Source organism: Poecile atricapillus, chromosome 16 (genome assembly GCF_030490865.1).
Source record: "Poecile atricapillus isolate bPoeAtr1 chromosome 16, bPoeAtr1.hap1, whole genome shotgun sequence".
NCBI classification, from domain to species: Eukaryota; Metazoa; Chordata; class Aves; order Passeriformes; family Paridae; genus Poecile; species Poecile atricapillus.
In genome coordinates this window covers 4450463-4468476 of record NC_081264.1, presented here as the reverse complement: position 1 = coordinate 4468476, position 18014 = coordinate 4450463, and the positions used below count along the sequence as shown (strand labels likewise).

The following is an 18014-nucleotide window of genomic DNA, read 5'->3' as shown; positions in this document are numbered from 1 at the left end:
TAATGTGGGCTTATTTGACTGCTGGTCCTCTAAAGATCTTTGGAAAGATTTCTACTCTTAAGTGCTAGTCTTTGTCATAGCCCTGTAACAGCTCCTTGTGCACTGTGACAGGACTGATGTCAAGCTGCAGTAGTGGATGGTAATAGCAAGGAATGAACTGCAATAATTAATTCAATCTCCTCTCCTGTTGCTGCAGTAGTTTGCTCATGTTAAAAAAATCCAAATCCTTGTTGAGGTTTCAATTATTCATTATTTATTAAACAAGTGAAAAACAACATTTAATGAAATCTCCAGGACCTTCTGGAGAGGAATTGGACAGGCAGTGCTGCCACAGCACACATGACCTGACTGATTTGCAATGTGCATTATGAATTAACTCCTCAAAGTCCAGTGGAAACCCAGGCACTGCCTGATTCTCCAAGGTGGGAGTCTGACACAGCCTGTGGTGTTTCTCAGCTCCTGTTCCTGGGGAGACACAGACTCCTTTGTGGCTCAGGTCCACTGGTCCCTTTTATTTACTGGGTTGCTTCAGCCTCTCATGTACTAAAACGCATGAGCACAACTCCAGAATGCAAAGTGAAGCAGTTCACTCCTCTGAAGGTGCCACAACCTCCACGTTCCTGAAGACAGTAGAACTTTTCTCCTCTTCAGCTTGGTCACAACTAAATGTTTCCAGAAGTCTACTCAGTCAAGTCCTGAGCTGACTGTGGGCTATTCCAGAGGCACCATTATTTCAGGAGTTCCTTGGGTCCTCAGAGTTTTCTTCCTGTAGTCTGGAGCTGCATCTCGTGCTCATTCCTCAGGTCCAAGCCGCTCTTGGGGAACTGTAGAACTGATGGGGTCAAAACAAAGACCAGCACTGGTTTATGGGCTCTGGAATTAATTCCACACCTGCTATTCAGCATGAACAGGAGCTGATGGGCTGGGCAGGGGCTTTAGACAGGGTTACTCAAATTTGATTTTAGAGCCAGGACAATCAACAAAGACATTGGGCAGGGGAGTTGCACTGTACCAACTGCACTAATGCAGGCCTTTCAGCACTGAGCAACATTTGAGGCATTAGCGACACGTCTGCCTCAAAAATTCTTTAAAAGTTAGGGCCTAATATATCAGTATCAGCAAAAAAGAATAGGGAGAACTGTAGAGCCCTGTGAGGGGAAGGAACAGCCCAGGGTTGTGCCCTGGCACTGTGATGCACATCAGAGACAATGATGCTGTCATCCTCCACGCTGGGCTCGTGTGCCAGGGGGACCCAGGTGTGACCTTACCCTGCTGTGCCAGCCCTGCTCGCCCTCCTGCCGCTCCAGCTCCTCGAGGGGCTGCTGGGCTGATCCCTCCTGCTGTTCCTCCTCCTCTCTCAAGCTGTGCTCTGTCCCCTGTGCAGGGGAAATTGGGTGAGATGGGGCAGCCTCAGCAGCCAGGTGTGTATTGGGAGCTCAGCCTACCTGTGCCTGCAGCTCCCTCCTGCGGGCTCTCTGCTGTTCCTCCTCCTGCTCCTTCTCCTGACGAGTCCCTTCCTTCGCCTCCTCGAGTTCTCTGATCAGCTGCTCTCGATACTTAATGGACTCTTCTTGGGCCCTTCTGTTTAACTTCATCTTCTCTTGGATCTGGCGCTGTCTGCCTGCAAGGACCTGTGCAAAACAGGAGATGGAGGGAGAAGATGGTTCAACAGTTCCCAGGAAACACACCAGACAAGCAGAAAAAATCCAGCCTGGTATGGAAGGCTCTAACTCTCCAGAGGGTGCTGGGTTACAAGTGGATTGATGGTTTAATTGAGCCAAGGGAGACACATCATCAATCGAGGTCATCACCTCACTCATCAGGCGATCTCTGGCCACCTTCTCTCTTTCCCATTCTTCTTCCCTCTTCTCCCATATTTTTTTTGCTTCTTCCCTAAAGGAGAGAGGAAGAATTATCTCTGAGGTTAACCCCCCTGTATACTCCACAGGCACAGACAAGCTATCCTGTGCTTTAGAGAGGCACTTGGGTTTCTCTTCAGGTTTGTTCCCTGCCAGTTGGTGTGTCCATCCCTCCTGTGCCACTCAGTGGCCCTGACCCAGAACATTCAGCACTCTTCAGGTGAGGATCAGAGGTGGGCAGCCTCACCTGAAGATAGTCTCGAGTTCTGCTTCCCTCTCCTTTTCCAGCTGGAGCTGTTCCTCAATGACCTTCTTCATCCAGGCCACATCTGCCACGGCCCGTTCCCGCCGTGTGATCTGCCAGTGCTGATCCTCCTCTTCTTTCTCCAGGAGGGCTGATAAGATTTGCCTGTCTGTCTCCTGGAGAAAAACCATGAGATTATCCAAACAGCCTTCCAGCCTGTGTGCAGGCTCCTCTAGGAGCCAAGGATGTCAAGGGTGTGCTCAGCAAGATGCTACATCTGCTGCTTCCCCGTGAACTTTGTGCTCCAGCTCTGTGCACAAGCTGGAAGGGGCCTCCTGATCTGTAGGAATCAGAGGCAGACACAAACCACATTTAAGGTTTTTCACCACACAGCATCTATGAAAGTATAAATTAATCTCTTACCAGCTCCTCCTGTATCTGCTGTGCTCGTCTCCTTAACTGGACATCACACTGATGCCTCAAAAAGCGACTGAAGGAGGAAGAAAGTAAAATTAAAAAAACAAAACAGTACCACACTGACTCTAAAGCAGCACATCATTGTACAGTAGCACTCGGGGAGGTACATCTGTGACAACGAGGAACCTGCTACCAGGAACAAAAAAGCACTAACAGCAGCACCAGTGGCTCTGCTCCTTGTCAGGCAAGTCCATCAAAACACAGATATTTACAGCCTACCAGTGCTACCTGGAGTATCTCCTTGTGCCCCAAGTACTGCTGTGGGCACAGGAACAGATTCTATCCAAAACAAGTTCCACTTGGTGTCCTACCCAAGCTCTTTTTTTCTCCGGTGCTCTTCCATTTGTTTCCTTTCTTCTTCCAAATTCTCCAGCTCCCACTGCTGCTTTAATAAATTCTCTTGTTCCTTTTTCAGCTTTGTTGCCTAAAAAGGAAAACACAGCCACCAAGAGAGAGTACATCAGAGAGCTACAACATCCCAGAGAGCGTGCTTGACCAGAGTTTGTACCCTGTTCTATTCCTCTGCAGGCAGGGAAAACCCTCCCTGCAGTGCAAACATAGAGGGAAGAGGTCAGGTCAGCCTTGCTGTATTTCCGAGTGAAGCAACAAATTCCTTTCTCAAATGAGGAGAAAATCAAGATTACCTTTGTCTCCTGCAATTTCAGTTCTTCTATTTGCTGAAGCAATGTCTCTGCTTGCTGCTTCTCCAGCTGATGCTTCTCTTCCTCTTGTCTCGTTCTTTCCAGCACTTCCCCTCGTGCCGTTTCGTACTCATTTTCATAACGTTTCTTCTCTTCGACTTTGGTCACCTCTTCCTTTCCCAAAGAAAAGAAAACAGCTTTTCCTGTTAGTCTGACACAAAGAAACAACTTCTGGCTCAGAAAATCCATGGAGCAGACTCCTGCAAGCTGGATGCCTTTGTAAACAGTGCCCTTCCTGGCAGCAGCTCCCGTGGCACAAGTGTCACCCCTCCACCTGCACACACATTTCAGTGTCCTCCCAGCCACCAGGACACCAGGGCTACCCCCATACCTTGTTTTGTTGTGTTAGCTGGTCACCCCAAGCCTCTCTCACGTGCTTCCTGTGCAGCTCTGACTCCGCCTGGAGATACAATAGATGCAGCAGGGCCATCAGTGACAGAGGTTCTGTCCCCCAGGATCTTTCAAACTCTCCAGAGCACCACCTGGCCCTGAAATCCCAGTAGGATCTGTCTCTGCACAGGTGGGCTCATCTGAGTGTCCGAGTGCCCACCAGGTCCTGAGCTGAGAGTTACTGTCACATGGGAAACACCACAGTGTTTACAGGACTGCGGTGTTGGAGCAGCACAAGGTGGAATAAAAAATGAGGAAGCACCACAGCATGGCAGGTACAGCTGAGACATTAAGATTTATACTTTTTAGATTATTTATATTTTATGCACCTGAGATATTTACATTGTGAGCTCTGAAAATTTGCTCAGTCTGAACAGATTTCTAACTTCTAAAAGTACAGCTTTGAGAGGGCTTCTTAAAACTATTTAAACACTTAAACCCTTTCACTTTTTTGGCTTTTGTTTATCAGAACTTGGGGTAGTTTCTGTGATGGGAAATGAGTGACAACAGCAGAGATATGATGACTTTCAAGTTAAAAACTTGAAAATAAATACAAGGCAGCAAGGACTAAAAGCAACATCACCTCTCGGAGCTCTGCGTTGTTTTTGTTCCAGTGCTCGTGCAGCAGCGGCTCAGCAAACTGGGAATACAGAGCTGGGTCAGGTCAGGATACGGGAGTGCTCGGCATCCCAAACCCCGCCGAGGCTGACAGGGGTTCAGGGCACCAAGCGGTGGCAATTCCAGCAAGTCCCGCTGGTACAGCTGAAGCACGGGAGCGGCCCTTCACCGGACGAGCCCCGGGATGCGGGACAAGCGCGGCCGGGCCGCTCCCTCACCTTCCTCCCGCACTCTCCGGGGCCGTCCCGCAGCTCCCGGCTCCGCAGGCCGCCCCGCCGCCGCTCCCGCAGCTCCACCGCCAGCGCCTCCCGCTCCTCGCCCAGCAGCCGCTCCAGCCGCTCCCGCCGCCGCTGCAGCCGCTCCGCCGCCGCCTCCGCGTCCCGCCGCGTCGCCGCCGCGCTGCCGCACACACCGGCAGTCAGGGGGAGCCCGGCACCGCCCCGGGACCCCGCCGGACCGCGGCCGTACCTGGGCCGGGGGACGCGGGGCTCGCTCCACCGCGCCTGCAGGGAGCAGCAGGCGGCGGCGCGGGCGAAGGCGCGGCTGGTGCTCTCCCACTGCTGCCGGCTGCGCTCCTCCAGCTCCCGCCGCTCGGCCGCCCTGCGCTCCGGGCCGCGGCCCCGCCGCAGCCACAGCGACATCGCGGCCCGCCCGCGACGGCTGCCGCCGAGGGACACGGCGAGACGGGCTCCGCCAGCACGGAGAGAGGCGGGGACCGACAGAGGGAGGCGGGGAGAGAGGAAGGCGAGCAGGGAGGGAGGGGAGATCGGGGAATCGCTTCGCTCTGACCCGGCCCGGCCGTACCGCCGCACCCCGATACAGCCCGAGCCGGGCGCGGTGCCGCTGTGGCGGCTCGGAGCGCGCAGCACCGCGGGCTTTGTGGCGTTGTAAATGTTTCAGGGGTTAAAGGTTTCTGTTTCTGCCCGCCTTGGAACGGCACCAGCGCGGCGCCGCCCGCGGCGAACCCAACCGGACCGGCCGCTGCGTGACCCGGGACAGGCCGGGCACCGCCGGAGGGGCTGCGGGCATCCCCAAGTGAGCTCTGGACATCCCGGGACGGGTTCCGAGCACCCTGGGGTGGGCTCAGGGTACCGCGGGCACCACGGAACTGGCTCCTGGCACCCCGGGAGGGGCTTCAAGCGTCCCGGGAGGGGGTCCGGGCATCTCTCAGGACGGGCTCCGGGCACTGCGGGAGGGAGGCGGCACCAGCCGGCAGCCCCCGCCTTGTATCCACACCCGCCCTACCAGCCACCGATCGCTATCGCCCCAGGACCTGTTTTTCCAGAATAACCGGTAAAAACACCGTGTGTGGGGCTCTGTCACCGGCAAGCCCCCTCCTCACGCAGGGGACGGGCTGAGCCTCCCTCCGCTCCCACCCCTTCTTCACCTCTCCGTGTCCCCGCTCGGTGTCATTTTCCCACCCAACCCCTCACTGAGGTGTTTCATCACTCCCGCGCGTTGAGGTTTGTTTTCCATCTGTTCCCTATAAAATATTTATCTCCCTTGAATAATTAACGCCGGCCCGCCCGGCGCTCGGAACGCGGCCGGGGCAGCGCGGGGTCCCGGCTACGGCCCGGCCCCGAGTCTGAGGGGGCGGTGGGGGCGTGGCCTCCTCATTGGGTTGCAGGTCCCGCCCCCCCGGCGCTCCGGCCAATGGCCGCGTACCGGCCGCACGGAATGTGCGCAGCCATTGGTCGGAGCGCCGGGGGGCGGAGCGTGGCGTGGGCGCGCTGCCGGGTCGGCCCCCGCTGCCCTCAGAGCCCCCTCAGCCGGGGAGCGGTGAGGGGGACAGGGGGGACGGTTCGCCAGTCATGGCGCTGCTGCTGGAGCACGAGTTCAAGCCGCTGCCTGCTGATAAGCAGATCGAGACTTTGCCCTTCCTGGAGGCCGTGGCGCACCTGCCGCCGTTCTTCGGTGAGACCGGGGTGGCTGGGGCTGGGAGATGCGGGCTGGGACCAGGCCTGCTGCGGGCTCAGCCGCTCCGGGGTGCCCCCTCCCCAGTTCTGGGTGGTGACCCCCCTACCTAATCCAGGGCTCACGCCGGGTTTGGCTGCTCTGCCAGGGCCAGGGTTGCATCACGATCCTGTCAAACCTGCCGAGCAGCCCCGTTGGGAAGCATCGTGCCGTGCCCTGGAGCATCCCATCCAGAGGCATCGCCCGGGGCAAGAGCTGCCACCCCACCCATGGATCCCACCCCGTGCTGGGACATGGGTGGGTGTCGGCGTGGCCGCCCTCGTGGCACAGCGTGCCCGCTGCCCTCCACAATGTCAGCTATTGTGTGGCGGCTCGGTGGCAGCCCCGGAAGGGCAGGACATGGGGCTGCCTGCCTGCGGACGGGCAGTGTCCGGTGCCGGTCAGGCTGTTCCAGGACGTTCTGCCAGGGCTGTGTCCCGGAGCCAGGGGGATTAGAGGTCACTGGTGGGGCCGTAGTAGGTGGCAGGGCTGTCCCAAGAGCAAATAACCATGTACGAAGCTCAGAGATCTTTTTCTAGTCCCGCTGGTGTGTCTCCGTGCCTGGGCTGTGCTTAAAGTAAATCCTGATGGTTATGAGAAGTCCGTGGTGTCCCCTGTGTCACCAATGTCTAACTGTCCTCATTCCCTGTCTCCACAGATTGCCTGGGGACTCCCATCGTCTACTCACCGGTCAAAGCAGACCTGACTGGGAATATCAAGGTAAGAAGGGACTGTGGAGGACTCAGAGAGAATCCCTGGGGAGAGATGCTGTGGGACTGGAGGTGTTTCAAAAGGCTTTTCTTCCCATGGGGACTTTGGGCTCAGCAGTGGCTCATCCGGTCACAGGTTTATTGCTGGGGCTCCTGCCAAAGTCCCTGTGCCTGGGAGCCAACTCTCTTTTCTGCCCTCAGAAAATCCGGGCGGTTTATGACTCCAATCCTGCTAAGTTCAAAACGCTGCAGAACATCCTGGAGGTGGAGAAGGAGCTGCACGGCTCAGCCTGGCCCAAGATAGGCGCGACGCTGGCGCTGATGTGGTTGAAAAGGTGACTCACGGCGTCGGGAGCTGCTCCGGCTGTGTCCCGGCATGTGGGGAGCTGGAGAATGCCAAATGGAAGCTGCGTGGGCTGGGCTGGTCCCTGTGGGCTGGGCAGCGTGGGGTGCTGTGTTTGGGGAGCACAGCTGTTGGGAAACCCCTCCCCAGATCTTCCCCCTGGGAATGCCCAGGGGAACTCAGCCTTGGAGTGTGATCCCACAGATTGGACATGTCAGGACACTGCAGTGCCTGGAGGATCCATGGGGCTGCACCTGACCCTGCCCAGCTCTGCCCTCAGCCACAGCCTCTCCTGGGAGTTCCTTCCTGCCCTGGGCCCTGTGTCCTGCCCTGGGGGGCTCCATCCAGCCCTTCTCTCTCTCTTCCCTGGATGGGCACACAGGGACAGGCACCAGCTCTGCGAGAGGGATGCACTGCCGGGACTGTGGGTTTTTGGGATGCTTGGAAACACTGGGCTGGAAGCTGAGAAACAGCACCCACTTCCCTGAGTCCAACATCTCTGCTCTTCTCCCAGGGGTCTGAAATTCATTCTGGTGTTGCTGCAGAGCATCTCCGACGGTGAGAGGGATGAGGAGCATCCCAACCTCATCCGAGTGAACGCCTTGAAGGCTTACGAGATCGCGCTGAAGAAATACCACGGCTGGATGCTGCAGAAGCTCTTCACGGTGAGCATTCCCTGCCTCTCCAAACATCCAGCCATCATCCCTAGGGCTGTTCCCGTGCACTGACAAGTGTCCAGTGAACGGGAACAACGCAACCCGTGGTCTCTGTTGGGTTTGTGGGAGTCAAACACCCTCTCCCTCTTTTATAGGGCTCAATCTATGCTCTTCCCTACAAATCCGATTTGCTGAAGGCCTTGGAGAAGGGTAAAGAAGTCAAGGAAGAGGAAAGCATAGAAAAAATCCACCAGTTTCTCACGAGGGTCACTCCAATCCTGGATGCAATTTATGAGATGTACACGAAGATGAACGCTGAGCTGAGCTACAAAGCCTAAAGCTGGCACAGGACTGGCACAGATGAAATAACGTGTGATGGGTGTTACCTATGTCTTCATCACTGAGGCAGCTGGGGTGGCTCCCAGCTCTCCGGTGACTTCGATTCCTGTCTGGATCTGCAGTGGATAACGTCTTTTCTAACCAAAAAATAATAGTAATTAACTTTCTATTAAGAATAGGGCAATAAAACAATTGTGGGTGTCACCCTCGAATTTCCCAAGGGGAAGAAAAAGCGTTTCTAGTCCCAACTCTCGGATTCCTGTCTTCAGTGGGGCAGGGAATGAAGTGTCCTGCTGATGACAGAAGTGACACTGGGACTGTGCCTGGAGCCCACCGATGGGCACCATGTGTAGATTGGCACTGGATCGTCCGGAATGATGCCCGTGGTGGAGGAGCTGATGACTTTCCCGGGTGACCCCAACTCTTCCAGTGCCGGCGTGGGATCGAGCCCCTCCGCTGGGATTTGGAAACCAGGGACTGTCCCCGCGGTGTTTGTGGTGCCTTATGAGCCCCCCTCACCTCCTGAGCCCCGGCAGGAGCAGCAATTAATAAAAACTGACAGTAGCCGTGGTCTGGGAGCTTCATTTGGGGCTGTTCGTGGGGGCTGTGTCAGGAAGGGTGTTTGGGGAGACTGTTTCAGGGATGGCATTTTGGGGCTGTTCCTGGCAAGGCTGTTTTGGGTAGGGAGGTTTGGGTTTTTCCCTAGGGGAGCTGTTTTCAGGAGGGTGTTTTGAAGCTGAGTCCTGGGGGGGGGGGCTGGTTTTAGGAGGGTTTTTGGAGCTGTTCTTTGGGAGGGCTGTGTCAGAGACATTTTTCTTGGGGGCTTATTTTTTGAAGGGTATTTTGGGGCTGTTGCTGCGGGCTGTTTTGTGGCCGGTGCTCCCGGGGGACTGCCCGGGGCCGCGGGGGCCGATCCCGAGGGCGGGTCCCGGTGCCGCCTCCGCCGCTGGAGCCGGGGCCGGGGCGGGGAGGGGCCGCTCTGGGGACCGGCCCCGGGCGACTCGGCGGCGCCGGAGCCTACGGGACTTTCCACGGGACCCTTCGCGGTACGGAGCCGGGGGAACGGGCAACGGGGGGCACCGTGGGGAGTGGGACGGGCCGGGACACAGGGACAGGGGCTGGATGGAGCCCCTCCAGTGAGGGGACAAGGAAACTGAGGCAGGATGGAGCTCTTCGGGCAGCACACGGGGACCGGGGCAGGATGGAGACCCCAGGTGAGGCCGGGGTCGGGGGCTGAGCTGATCAGGGCCAGGTGGGCCCTTATGGATGGTCTGAGATTGAGGTGCCGGCTGGGTTCCCGGGCGGAGCTTTGAGGAAGGGGCTCCCCCCGGCTCCGAACCCCCTGTGCTGCCCACACCGAGCTCCTGGCTGGTGCCGAGGTGAGCACGGGGCCAGCAGCGAGGATGGTTTTGGGAAGCAGCTGCATCACTCCGGATGAGCGTTTCTAACATGATTCACTCCCACCGGATCCCCCTTTAATGTCATGGGACACCCTCCCTGCCGCCCACCCATAGATGTCCCCGCACATCCCCGTGTTGGTGACAGCATCCGTGCTCCCGTGGTGGGCACTGACTGGGGACACCGGTCCAGCTGGGAGGTACCTTGGTGGGAAGCTGGGAAGAGGTGGGAGCACAGGTGGGGTTTGTGTTGGATGTGAGAGCTGTGCTTTGACTCAGTTATTCCATGAGGTGAGGAAGTCTGAAAAATCCAAACCCAAATAACTAACGGGCCAAATCAAACCCCTGTGACAGCACCTTTCCTGGCAGCACCCGGGCTGGTGGCACCAGCCCTGAGTCCCTCATTTCCCACACAATTTCTGTCCTGGCCGATGACAGCAGGTGTGTGACAGCCCGTGCCATGGCCAGGTTTTCCCTAAAGCTGCACTTTTCCAGGTCTCAGCACAGTTTGGACAGATCAGGTGCTCCGTCCCCATTCCCAGCCCGCAGGGTCCGTGTGCTTGGCAATTCCCTCTTCTCCGTTGTCCAAGGTCAACCTGGCCATGCGAGGGGCCCTGTTTGCATGGGGTCGGGATGTGGGAGCTGCGGGCTTTGGCAGGTGCTTGTGGAATTTCTTGCAGAGACAGGGATGGCAGGAAAGTCAGCAAAGAGGAGAAACTGTCAGCTCTGTGTTCCCCAGGGCTGCACCAGCCCCACCGGGTGTCCCCGAGGATGGCAGGAAGAAGGGGACACTGTCTGGACGCCCTCTCTGTCGCTACAGGGTTTTGGGGCAGTTTCCCACCCGCATCCCTCGTGCCCACGGGAGCCACGGGGCTGCCAGGACCCGCTGCCTCATTCGAGCCCTTTCCCCGGCCGGGCTGCCCTCCCGACAGGGCCCAGCCTGCCACTGTGGCTTGTCGCACGGAGCTTCAGCCCAGCACAAAATGACACGTTTCCCACTGCTTTTTCTGTCCCGGGAGGGCTGAGCTCCCCGCAGGCGGGAGCTGTGCTGAGCCCTAACGCTGCTGGGTTTCACCGGAGAGTTTTGGTGGAAAGCTGGGCTGGGGGAGTGTCTGAGCTCAGTCACCTGTCCGTGTCCTGCACACGGTGACACGGTGCAGTGTCGCCGCGCTCTTAGCACGTCTCTCCTTCATCTCCGCGTTCCTCTGGGCAACCTAAACCCGTAATTTCTTGTCCCAGCCGCTGCTCCTGCCCTGCCGCGGGCTGCAGCCCCCCCGGTGCCCCGCCTGTCCCCTCCCGGTGCCCAGATCCGGGTCCCACCGAGCCCCCCTGGGTTGTGGAGCATCAGCAGCAGCCCTGGCCCCGCTCCCAGCGCTGCTGCAGTGGCAGCTCCTGCTGCCTCTGGGCGCTTCCCTGGACGCTTCCTTGGATGTGGGGAGTATCCCAAGGAATGTTTTCTTTCCTTGGGCGGCAGATCGCAGCGCACAGGGTCTGCTCTGTGCCCTGTCCTGGGCTGCACCCCGGCTGACCGCAGCGGGGCCGGGCTCGCCCTCGCCGAGCACGGCAGCGCCGCAGCCGGAGGGGCCCCCGCAGACGTGAGGGGTCCCCGCAGCGATAGGTGGGTGCTGAGGAGAGCCGGGACAAGGCAGGACCGTCCGGGGGATTCTGAGCTTCAGGGAGTCCCCCCGACCCCAACCTCTGCCAGAGTGGGTGTGGGACCTGTCCCGCCGCGAGGCTCGGTGCCCCGGGGAGAGGATGGGGAGGGTCTTCTGGGAGTGACACGGGATTTTCCTCTGCCAGCTCTCCTGCTCTCGTGGAAGAAGCCGGGGGTCACAGGCAGGCAGGTCGGTCGTGCCCGTCCCTCCGGGCAGGGACCATGGCAGACACCGAGGACGCCCCGCGCGATGCCGGGGAGGGCGCGGGGGAGGACGGCTCCCTCCAGAACGAATCCTTCCCGCTCTCCTCTCTGGCCAACCTGTTCGAGAGCGAGGACATCCCGAGCCCCGCCGAGGCAACCCGGGGTCCCCCCGGTGCCGGGGATGGAAAGCAAAACCTCCGCATGAAATTCCACGGGGCCTTTCGGAAAGGCGCCCCGAAGCCCATGGAGCTGCTGGAGGCCACCATCTACGAGTCCCCCGTGGTCCCCGCGCCCAAGAAAGCCCCCATGGATTCCCTCTTCGACTACGGCACCTACCGCCACCACCCCAGCGAGAACAAGCGCTGGCGCAGGAGGATCGTGGAGTGAGTACGGGCCCCCCGCGCCCCCCGGTGCGGCGGAGAGAGCCGGCGTGGGGGACACCCCGGTGGGGATGGGGATGCTCAGCAGCTGGGGACGCGGGCAGACCTTCGAGCGGCACTTTGGGGTGCTTTGGGCAGAGGTGCCGCGCACAGGGAGCAGCTCCCAGTGAGTCCCAGCGGCAGCGCTGGGCTGTGCCGTGCCGTGCCGGGGGTCCGCAGCCCCCGGTACCGCGGGGCCGGGATGGCGCTCCCCTTCCCCCTTACGGGCGCCATGAAAGAGGCTCTGTGCGCCGGCCGCTCCCCTGGCCCGTGCGGCCGTCTGGCTGCGGCATGAAAGGGCTTTTCAGGAGGGCCTCCGCCCTGCCCGCGCCAGGAAACCGGAGCCGGGGGGGGCAGCCCGCGGCCGGACGCACAATGCCCCTCTGTGCCGGGCACCTGGGGCGGCCCGCCAGGGTCCCCACCCAGGGCTGCAACCGGCTTAGGAGAGCGGGATGTTCCCCCGTGCAGGTGGGTGGAGGCGGCCAGGATGCCCCCATGAGTCCTCAGACTGGAAGTCCCCGGCTGGGGCAGCCGCCGTCCGTCCTGCCCCCATTCCCGGTGCCCGGAGCTGACCGGTGCCCCCATTCCCGGTGTCCTCATTCCCGGTGTCCTCATTCCCGGTGCCCCCATTCCCGGTGCCCCCATTCCCGGTGCCCAGGGCTGTCCCCGCTCCATCCCCCCTCCTGCTGCCGACTGCTCAGACCGGTCTGGCTTCACCCGTGGTGCCGGAGCGTGACCGAGCCCGTCCCTCCCGGGGGGCACAGCTGGGGGCCCCAAGCGCTGCAGCACCTGGTGCGAGCTGCCAAGGCCTCACAGGTGACCCCAGCCGGGAGGTGTCCCCACGGGTCCGTCCCCAGTGGCTGAGCACCCCCAAGCTCGTTGCACAGGAGGGGGAAGCCGAGGCAGCGGCTCCCGTTGCCAGCGCTGGCGTTTCTCCCGCAGGAAGCAGCCACCGGCCGCAAAGGGACCGGCTCCCGAGCCGCCCCCCGTCCTCAAGGTCTTCAACAGACCCATCCTCTTCGACATCGTCTCCCGGGGGTCCCCGGCCGGCCTGGATGGGCTCCTCTCCTTCCTGCTCACCCACAAGAAGCGCCTCACAGACGAGGAGTTCCGAGGTGAGGACCTGGGCGCTCCTTGCCCTGGTGCCGGGGCTGTGCTGTGACCACTGGGGATCCCTGCGGTGCTGAGGGATGGGGATGCACAGCTCTGGCAGGGGCAGCCAGGGGCCTGAGGGGTTTGCCCTGGGCCCCCTCAGCATCCTCCACTCGCAGAGCCCTCCACGGGAAAGACGTGCCTGCCCAAAGCCCTGCTGAACCTGAGCGGGGGCAAGAACGACACCATCCCCGTCCTGCTGGACATCGCCGAGAAGACGGGAAACATGCGGGAGTTCATCAACTCGCCCTTCAGGGACGTCTACTACCGAGGTGGGGGGCGTGGGGCCGCTGCTGGCCCCGCCTGGGCAGGGGGGACACTGGGGTGCTTCAGGGACCAGAGAAGGGAGCTGGCAAGTCCCGGGGCAAGGCGGTGGCTGACGGGCCGTGGTGTCACAGGCCAGACAGCGCTGCACATCGCCATCGAGCGCCGCTGCAAGCACTACGTGGAGCTGCTGGTGGAGAAGGGAGCAGATGTCCATGCCCAAGCCCGCGGCCGCTTCTTCCAGCCCAAGAGCGAGGGCGGCTACTTCTACTTCGGTGAGCAGGGAGGGACCCGGGGGGCTGCACCCCAAGATGTCCCCGCAGAGGGGAAGGGGTGACAGGAGCCCCGCTGTTGTCCCCGCAGGTGAGCTGCCCCTCTCGCTGGCCGCCTGCACCAACCAGCCGCACATCGTGCACTACCTGACCGAGAACGGGCACAAGCAGGCGGACCTGCGGCGCCAGGACTCCCGCGGCAACACCGTCCTGCACGCCCTGGTGGCCATCGCCGACAACACCCGCGAGAACACCAAGTTTGTCACCAAGATGTACGACCTGCTCCTCATCAAGTGCGCCAAGCTCTTCCCCGACACCAACCTGGAGGCCCTGCTCAACAACGATGGGCTCTCCCCGCTCATGATGGCAGCCAAGACCGGCAAGATCGGGGTACGGTGTCCCCCCGTATTGGGGGATGTCTCCCTGCCGTCCCTGCTGAGCCCTGTCACACTCGGTGCATGCCCGGCTTCTCTCTGCAGATGCTGGTGGAAACCTGGATGTGCATCCTATTAACCTGGCTAATTAACACCCCTTTGCATTCTGACCCCTTCCTAATTAACTCCAGACCCTCACACGGTCCATCTCCTCCCCTGACCTGCCCTTGGCCCCTGGTGGGGCAGGCAGGGGCGTCATCAAAAATGCAAAAGCTGCGTTATCCTGGAGGGCTGGGACGGTGTCTTTGCATCACCCCAGGAGCACCTGGGAGCATCCTGAGCCCACTGGGGTGCAAGGAGGGGGTTGGGGATGCACCCAGGATGGGGTGGGAGGAGGTCAGGGGGGCAGGTGGGGCCAGGTCTGTGGGTAGCAGACCTCCCTCCCTCCCTCTGTCAGATCTTCCAGCACATCATCCGACGGGAGATCACGGACGAGGACGTCCGGCACCTCTCCCGGAAATTCAAGGACTGGGCGTACGGCCCCGTCTACTCCTCCCTCTATGACCTCTCCTCGCTGGACACCTGCGGGGAGGAGGTGTCCGTGCTGGAGATCCTCGTCTACAACAGCAAGATCGAGGTGTGCAGGGGCTGGGGGGGACTGGGAGGGGCCTGGAGGGGACCGGGTGGCCCTGTCCCGTCTGTCAGCACCCACATCCCACCAGAACCGCCACGAGATGCTGGCCGTGGAGCCCATCAACGAGCTGCTGAGGGACAAGTGGCGCAAGTTTGGGGCCGTCTCCTTCTACATCAGCGTGGTCTCCTACCTCAGCGCCATGATCATCTTCACCCTCGTCGCCTACTACCGCCCCATGGAAGGCCCTGTGAGTCCCCAGGCTGGCACAGCCCCACGGGCCAGCACTGCCTCGCAGGGGGGTCTCTGTCCCAGGGAATGGGGGAGCAGCTCACCTCTGTCCTCTCCCCGCAGCCGCCCTACCCCTACACCAGCACCGCTGACTACCTGCGCCTGGCCGGGGAGATCATCACCCTCTTCACTGGGATCCTCTTCTTCTGCACAAACGTCAGTGTGGCAAGGCAGGGGGTCCTCCTGTGGGACCGCTGAACTCTTTCTGGGGTCTCCAGCCCCATCCCCTGAGGCATCCACCACTGCCACAGTGGCCCCAGACACAGGGACCCTGCAACCCAGACCCTCCAACCTCTTCCTCTCTCCCACAGATCAAAGACCTGTTCATGAAGAAGTGCCCAGGTGTGAATTCCTTCTTCATAGATGGCTCCTTCCAGCTGCTCTAGTATGTGGGGAACCCCCAGGGCTGCTACGGGCCACTGAAGCCCCTGGGCTTGTGGGTGCAGGGTCTGACCCCAACTCTCCTCCAGCTTCATCTACTCGGTGCTGGTGATTGTCACGGCGGGGCTGTACCTGGGTGGCATCGAGGCCTACCTGGCTGTCATGGTCTTTGCGCTGGTCCTGGGCTGGATGAATGCCCTGTACTTCACCCGTGGGCTCAAGCTGACAGGGACCTACAGCATCATGATCCAGAAGGTCTGGTGGGGTCGTGGGTCTTGTCCTTCTCCAGGGGTGATCCTCCTGTGGAACTACAACCTAAAGAGGTTCCTCCAGGCTTTGTGAAGGGTTCCTGTGGCTCTCCACTGCCCTGCTTCCAGCCCAGTTGTGCCAGCTTGGTGATGATGCTGTGGTCCAGCACACCTCACCCTACTCTCCACCACTTTCAGATCCTCTTCAAAGACTTGTTCCGCTTCCTCCTGGTCTACCTGCTCTTCATGATCGGCTACGCGTCAGGTAACCGGCCAGGCCCCCTGGCTGGGGGAAGGACGAGCCCTGTGGCTCAGCATGGGTGGGCCGGGGGCTGCAGACCCCCTGCTCCATCCCAGCTGCCCACAGGGTCAGCCTTTGCCTCCTCCCATGGTGGAGAAGGTCTCAGCCAGCATGGAGCCACACTGGGGCCCATTGTGGATCCTGTCCTTGCCATCGCCCCTGTGGACTCATTGTCCCTGTCCCTTCTCCCCCAGCCCTGGTGTCCCTCCTCAACCCGTGTCCCAGCAGTGAGTCGTGCAGCGAGAAGCCCAACTGCACCGTGCCCACCTACCCATCCTGCCGGGACAGCCAGACCTTCAGCACCTTTCTGCTCGACCTCTTCAAGCTCACCATCGGCATGGGCGACCTGGAGATGCTCGAGAGTGCCAAGTACCCCGGCGTCTTCATCATCCTCCTTGTCACCTACATCATCCTCACCTTTGTGCTCCTCCTCAACATGCTCATCGCCCTCATGGGTGAGACCGTGGGCCAAGTCTCCAAGGAGAGCAAGCACATCTGGAAGCTGCAGGTACCACCCTGGGGGCTGTGCCTGGGGGGCTGCAGCATCCCAAGCTCCATGGGCAAGGCACCTCCATGCTCAAGCAGTCCCTGGTGTCCCTGGCAGTGGGCCACCACCATCCTGGACATCGAGCGCTCCTTCCCGGTGTTCCTGCGGAAAGCCTTCCGCTCGGGGGAGATGGTCACTGTGGGGAAGGGCACGGACGGGACCCCTGACCGCCGCTGGTGCTTCAGGTAAAGGTGGGCGCCCTCAGAAAGGCTCATCTGAGCCTCTCCCACCAGAGCCAGCAGCATTTTGGGGGGCTGTCACCATGCACTCGTTTGCTGGGTGCTTTGTACTGGTCTGGACTCAGCTGGCACTGCTGGTGGGTGCTGGAGCTCCTGCCCTGGCTCCCGGGCGCTCCGTGCAGCCCCTGCGTGTCTGACCTTCCCCACAGGGTGGATGAGGTGAACTGGTCCCACTGGAACCAGAATCTGGGAATCATCAGTGAGGACCCAGGCAAGAGCGACACATACCAGTACTACGGCTTCTCGCACACCGTGGGCCGGCTGCGGAGAGGTGAGTGCCGCGCTGTGGGCTGGGAGCATCCCTCAGGATGCTGCTTGCAGCCTTTGATGAGCCCCAGGGGCAGATCTGGGGGTTTGGGGAGCAGCCACGGGCTCCCAGCTCTGCACATCTCCACAGATCGGTGGTCGACGGTGGTGCCACGCGTGGTGGAGCTGAACAAGAGCTGCCCGCCGGAGGAGGTGGTGGTGCCCCTGGGGACCATGGGCACAGCGGAGCCTCGGGAGCGGCGGCACTGCCATGCCCCGAGCTCCCCGCTCTAGCACGGCAGCACCGGCAGCTGATGGACTCTGCCCGGGCCCCCGGAGCGGCTCCGGAATCGCCACTGAGCTGGATGGTGCTTGTTTGCTCCTCAGGGATTCGCGCAGCCTCTGTCCCTCCGGCAGCCGCTGTCCCCGCGGGTGTCCAGCCCGGATGGGGCCCTGGTCCTGCCCCGGTGGTACCGGCGAGCTCCAGGGCCACCGCTTGGCTTTGCCGTGCCGGGAGCCCCGGGCCGGGCCGGGGTGGGGAGCACGGCCCCCGCTGCCCGCCAAGGCCGATGGTTTTACCACAGAGTTTTGCACAAGATTTGTACGACTATTTATTTAGTAATAAAAAGTGACCCGCCACCGCCGCCTCCTCCCGGCGCTGGGTGATTCCGGATGGGAGAGCCAGGCTGCCGGCAGGGCTCGGGGAGGGATGGAGGAGCTGCCTGCTCCCTGGCCGTGCCAGGCCAGGCCAAGCCGAACCATGCCAAGCCATGCTTTTGGGCACGGTCACCCATCAGGCTGAGCTCAGGTGTGGTGCACGGGTGTGGTACAGGGATGTGTGCAGGTGTGTACAGGGATGTGATGCACAGGTGTGTGCAGGGATGTGATGCACAGGTGTGTGCAGGGATGTGTACAGGTGTGTACAGGGATGTGATGCACAGGTGTGTGCAGGGATGTGTACAGGTGTGTACAGGGATGTGGTACAGGGATGTGATGCACAGGTGTGTGCAGGGATGTGATGCACAGGTGTGTGCAGGGATGTGTACAGGTGTGTACAGGGATGTGATGCACAGGTGTGTGCAGGGATGTGTGCAGGTGTGTACA

At 60.7% G+C, this 18014-nt stretch overlaps 3 protein-coding genes across 8 annotated transcripts; 2 read left to right on the top strand and 1 right to left on the bottom strand.

Annotated features, from left to right (window-relative positions):
* Positions 1-151: 151 nt before the first annotated feature.
* On the bottom strand, positions 152-5065 carry TCHP (trichoplein keratin filament binding). 3 transcript variants are annotated; one of them, XM_058851934.1, is made up of 12 exons: positions 4758-5065; positions 4508-4688; positions 4255-4311; positions 3613-3681; positions 3225-3395; positions 2892-3004; positions 2527-2593; positions 2107-2279; positions 1812-1893; positions 1446-1631; positions 1269-1376; positions 152-832 (listed from the first exon to the last, which is right to left on the bottom strand). In XM_058851934.1, exons 1-12 carry the CDS (start codon positions 4928-4930, stop codon positions 800-802), a joined length of 1413 nt encoding a protein of 470 aa, XP_058707917.1. In that variant the 5' UTR covers positions 4931-5065; the 3' UTR covers positions 152-799. The 3 variants fall into 3 exon arrangements, with proteins under 3 accessions (XP_058707917.1, XP_058707916.1, XP_058707918.1); XM_058851933.1 differs by having other exon boundaries at positions 4508-5065; XM_058851935.1 differs by lacking the exon at positions 1269-1376 and having other exon boundaries at positions 4508-5065.
* An 898-nt stretch (positions 5066-5963) lies between these two features.
* GLTP (glycolipid transfer protein) lies at positions 5964-8856 on the top strand. Its single transcript, XM_058851936.1, has 5 exons — positions 5964-6203; positions 6901-6962; positions 7154-7287; positions 7810-7960; positions 8107-8856. The coding sequence occupies exons 1-5, from the start codon at positions 6101-6103 to the stop codon at positions 8287-8289; spliced, it is 633 nt and encodes a 210-aa protein (XP_058707919.1). The 5' UTR covers positions 5964-6100; the 3' UTR covers positions 8290-8856.
* Positions 8857-9219: 363 nt separating this feature from the next.
* Positions 9220-17775, top strand: TRPV4 (transient receptor potential cation channel subfamily V member 4). 4 transcript variants are annotated; one of them, XM_058851821.1, is made up of 16 exons: positions 9220-9336; positions 11488-11928; positions 12907-13079; positions 13236-13388; positions 13515-13655; positions 13744-14042; positions 14484-14663; positions 14749-14907; positions 15012-15104; positions 15260-15333; positions 15419-15584; positions 15776-15842; positions 16073-16386; positions 16483-16610; positions 16814-16935; positions 17062-17775. In XM_058851821.1, the coding sequence occupies exons 2-16, from the start codon at positions 11564-11566 to the stop codon at positions 17202-17204; spliced, it is 2577 nt and encodes an 858-aa protein (XP_058707804.1). In that variant the 5' UTR covers positions 9220-9336; positions 11488-11563; the 3' UTR covers positions 17205-17775. The 4 variants fall into 4 exon arrangements, with proteins under 4 accessions (XP_058707804.1, XP_058707806.1, XP_058707803.1 ...); XM_058851820.1 differs by lacking the exon at positions 9220-9336 and adding an exon at positions 11014-11305; XM_058851822.1 differs by lacking the exon at positions 9220-9336 and adding an exon at positions 11014-11393.
* Positions 17776-18014: the final 239 nt, after the last annotated feature.

What these genes read in the sequence shown, in the direction of transcription:
- TCHP (XM_058851933.1), bottom strand. Translation starts at nt 4,930, where the DNA reads ATGTCGCTGTGGCTGCGGCGGGGCCGCGGCCCGGAGCGCAGGGCGGCC. An exon ending in CCGGAGAGTGCGGGAGGAAG is followed by an intron (nt 4,312 to 4,507) that starts GTGAGGGAGCGG and finishes CTGTATTCCCAG; the next exon opens with TTTGCTGAGCCGCTGCTGCA. An exon ending in ACAACGCAGAGCTCCGAGAG is followed by an intron (nt 3,682 to 4,254) that starts GTGATGTTGCTT and finishes TTGTATCTCCAG; the next exon opens with GCGGAGTCAGAGCTGCACAG.
- GLTP (XM_058851936.1), top strand. Translation starts at nt 6,101, where the DNA reads ATGGCGCTGCTGCTGGAGCACGAGTTCAAGCCGCTGCCTGCTGATAAG. An exon ending in GCACCTGCCGCCGTTCTTCG is followed by an intron (nt 6,204 to 6,900) that starts GTGAGACCGGGG and finishes CTGTCTCCACAG; the next exon opens with ATTGCCTGGGGACTCCCATC. An exon ending in TGCTGCAGAAGCTCTTCACG is followed by an intron (nt 7,961 to 8,106) that starts GTGAGCATTCCC and finishes CCTCTTTTATAG; the next exon opens with GGCTCAATCTATGCTCTTCC.
- TRPV4 (XM_058851821.1), top strand. Translation starts at nt 11,564, where the DNA reads ATGGCAGACACCGAGGACGCCCCGCGCGATGCCGGGGAGGGCGCGGGG. An exon ending in ACAGCATCATGATCCAGAAG is followed by an intron (nt 15,585 to 15,775) that starts GTCTGGTGGGGT and finishes CACCACTTTCAG; the next exon opens with ATCCTCTTCAAAGACTTGTT. An exon ending in CATGATCGGCTACGCGTCAG is followed by an intron (nt 15,843 to 16,072) that starts GTAACCGGCCAG and finishes CTTCTCCCCCAG; the next exon opens with CCCTGGTGTCCCTCCTCAAC.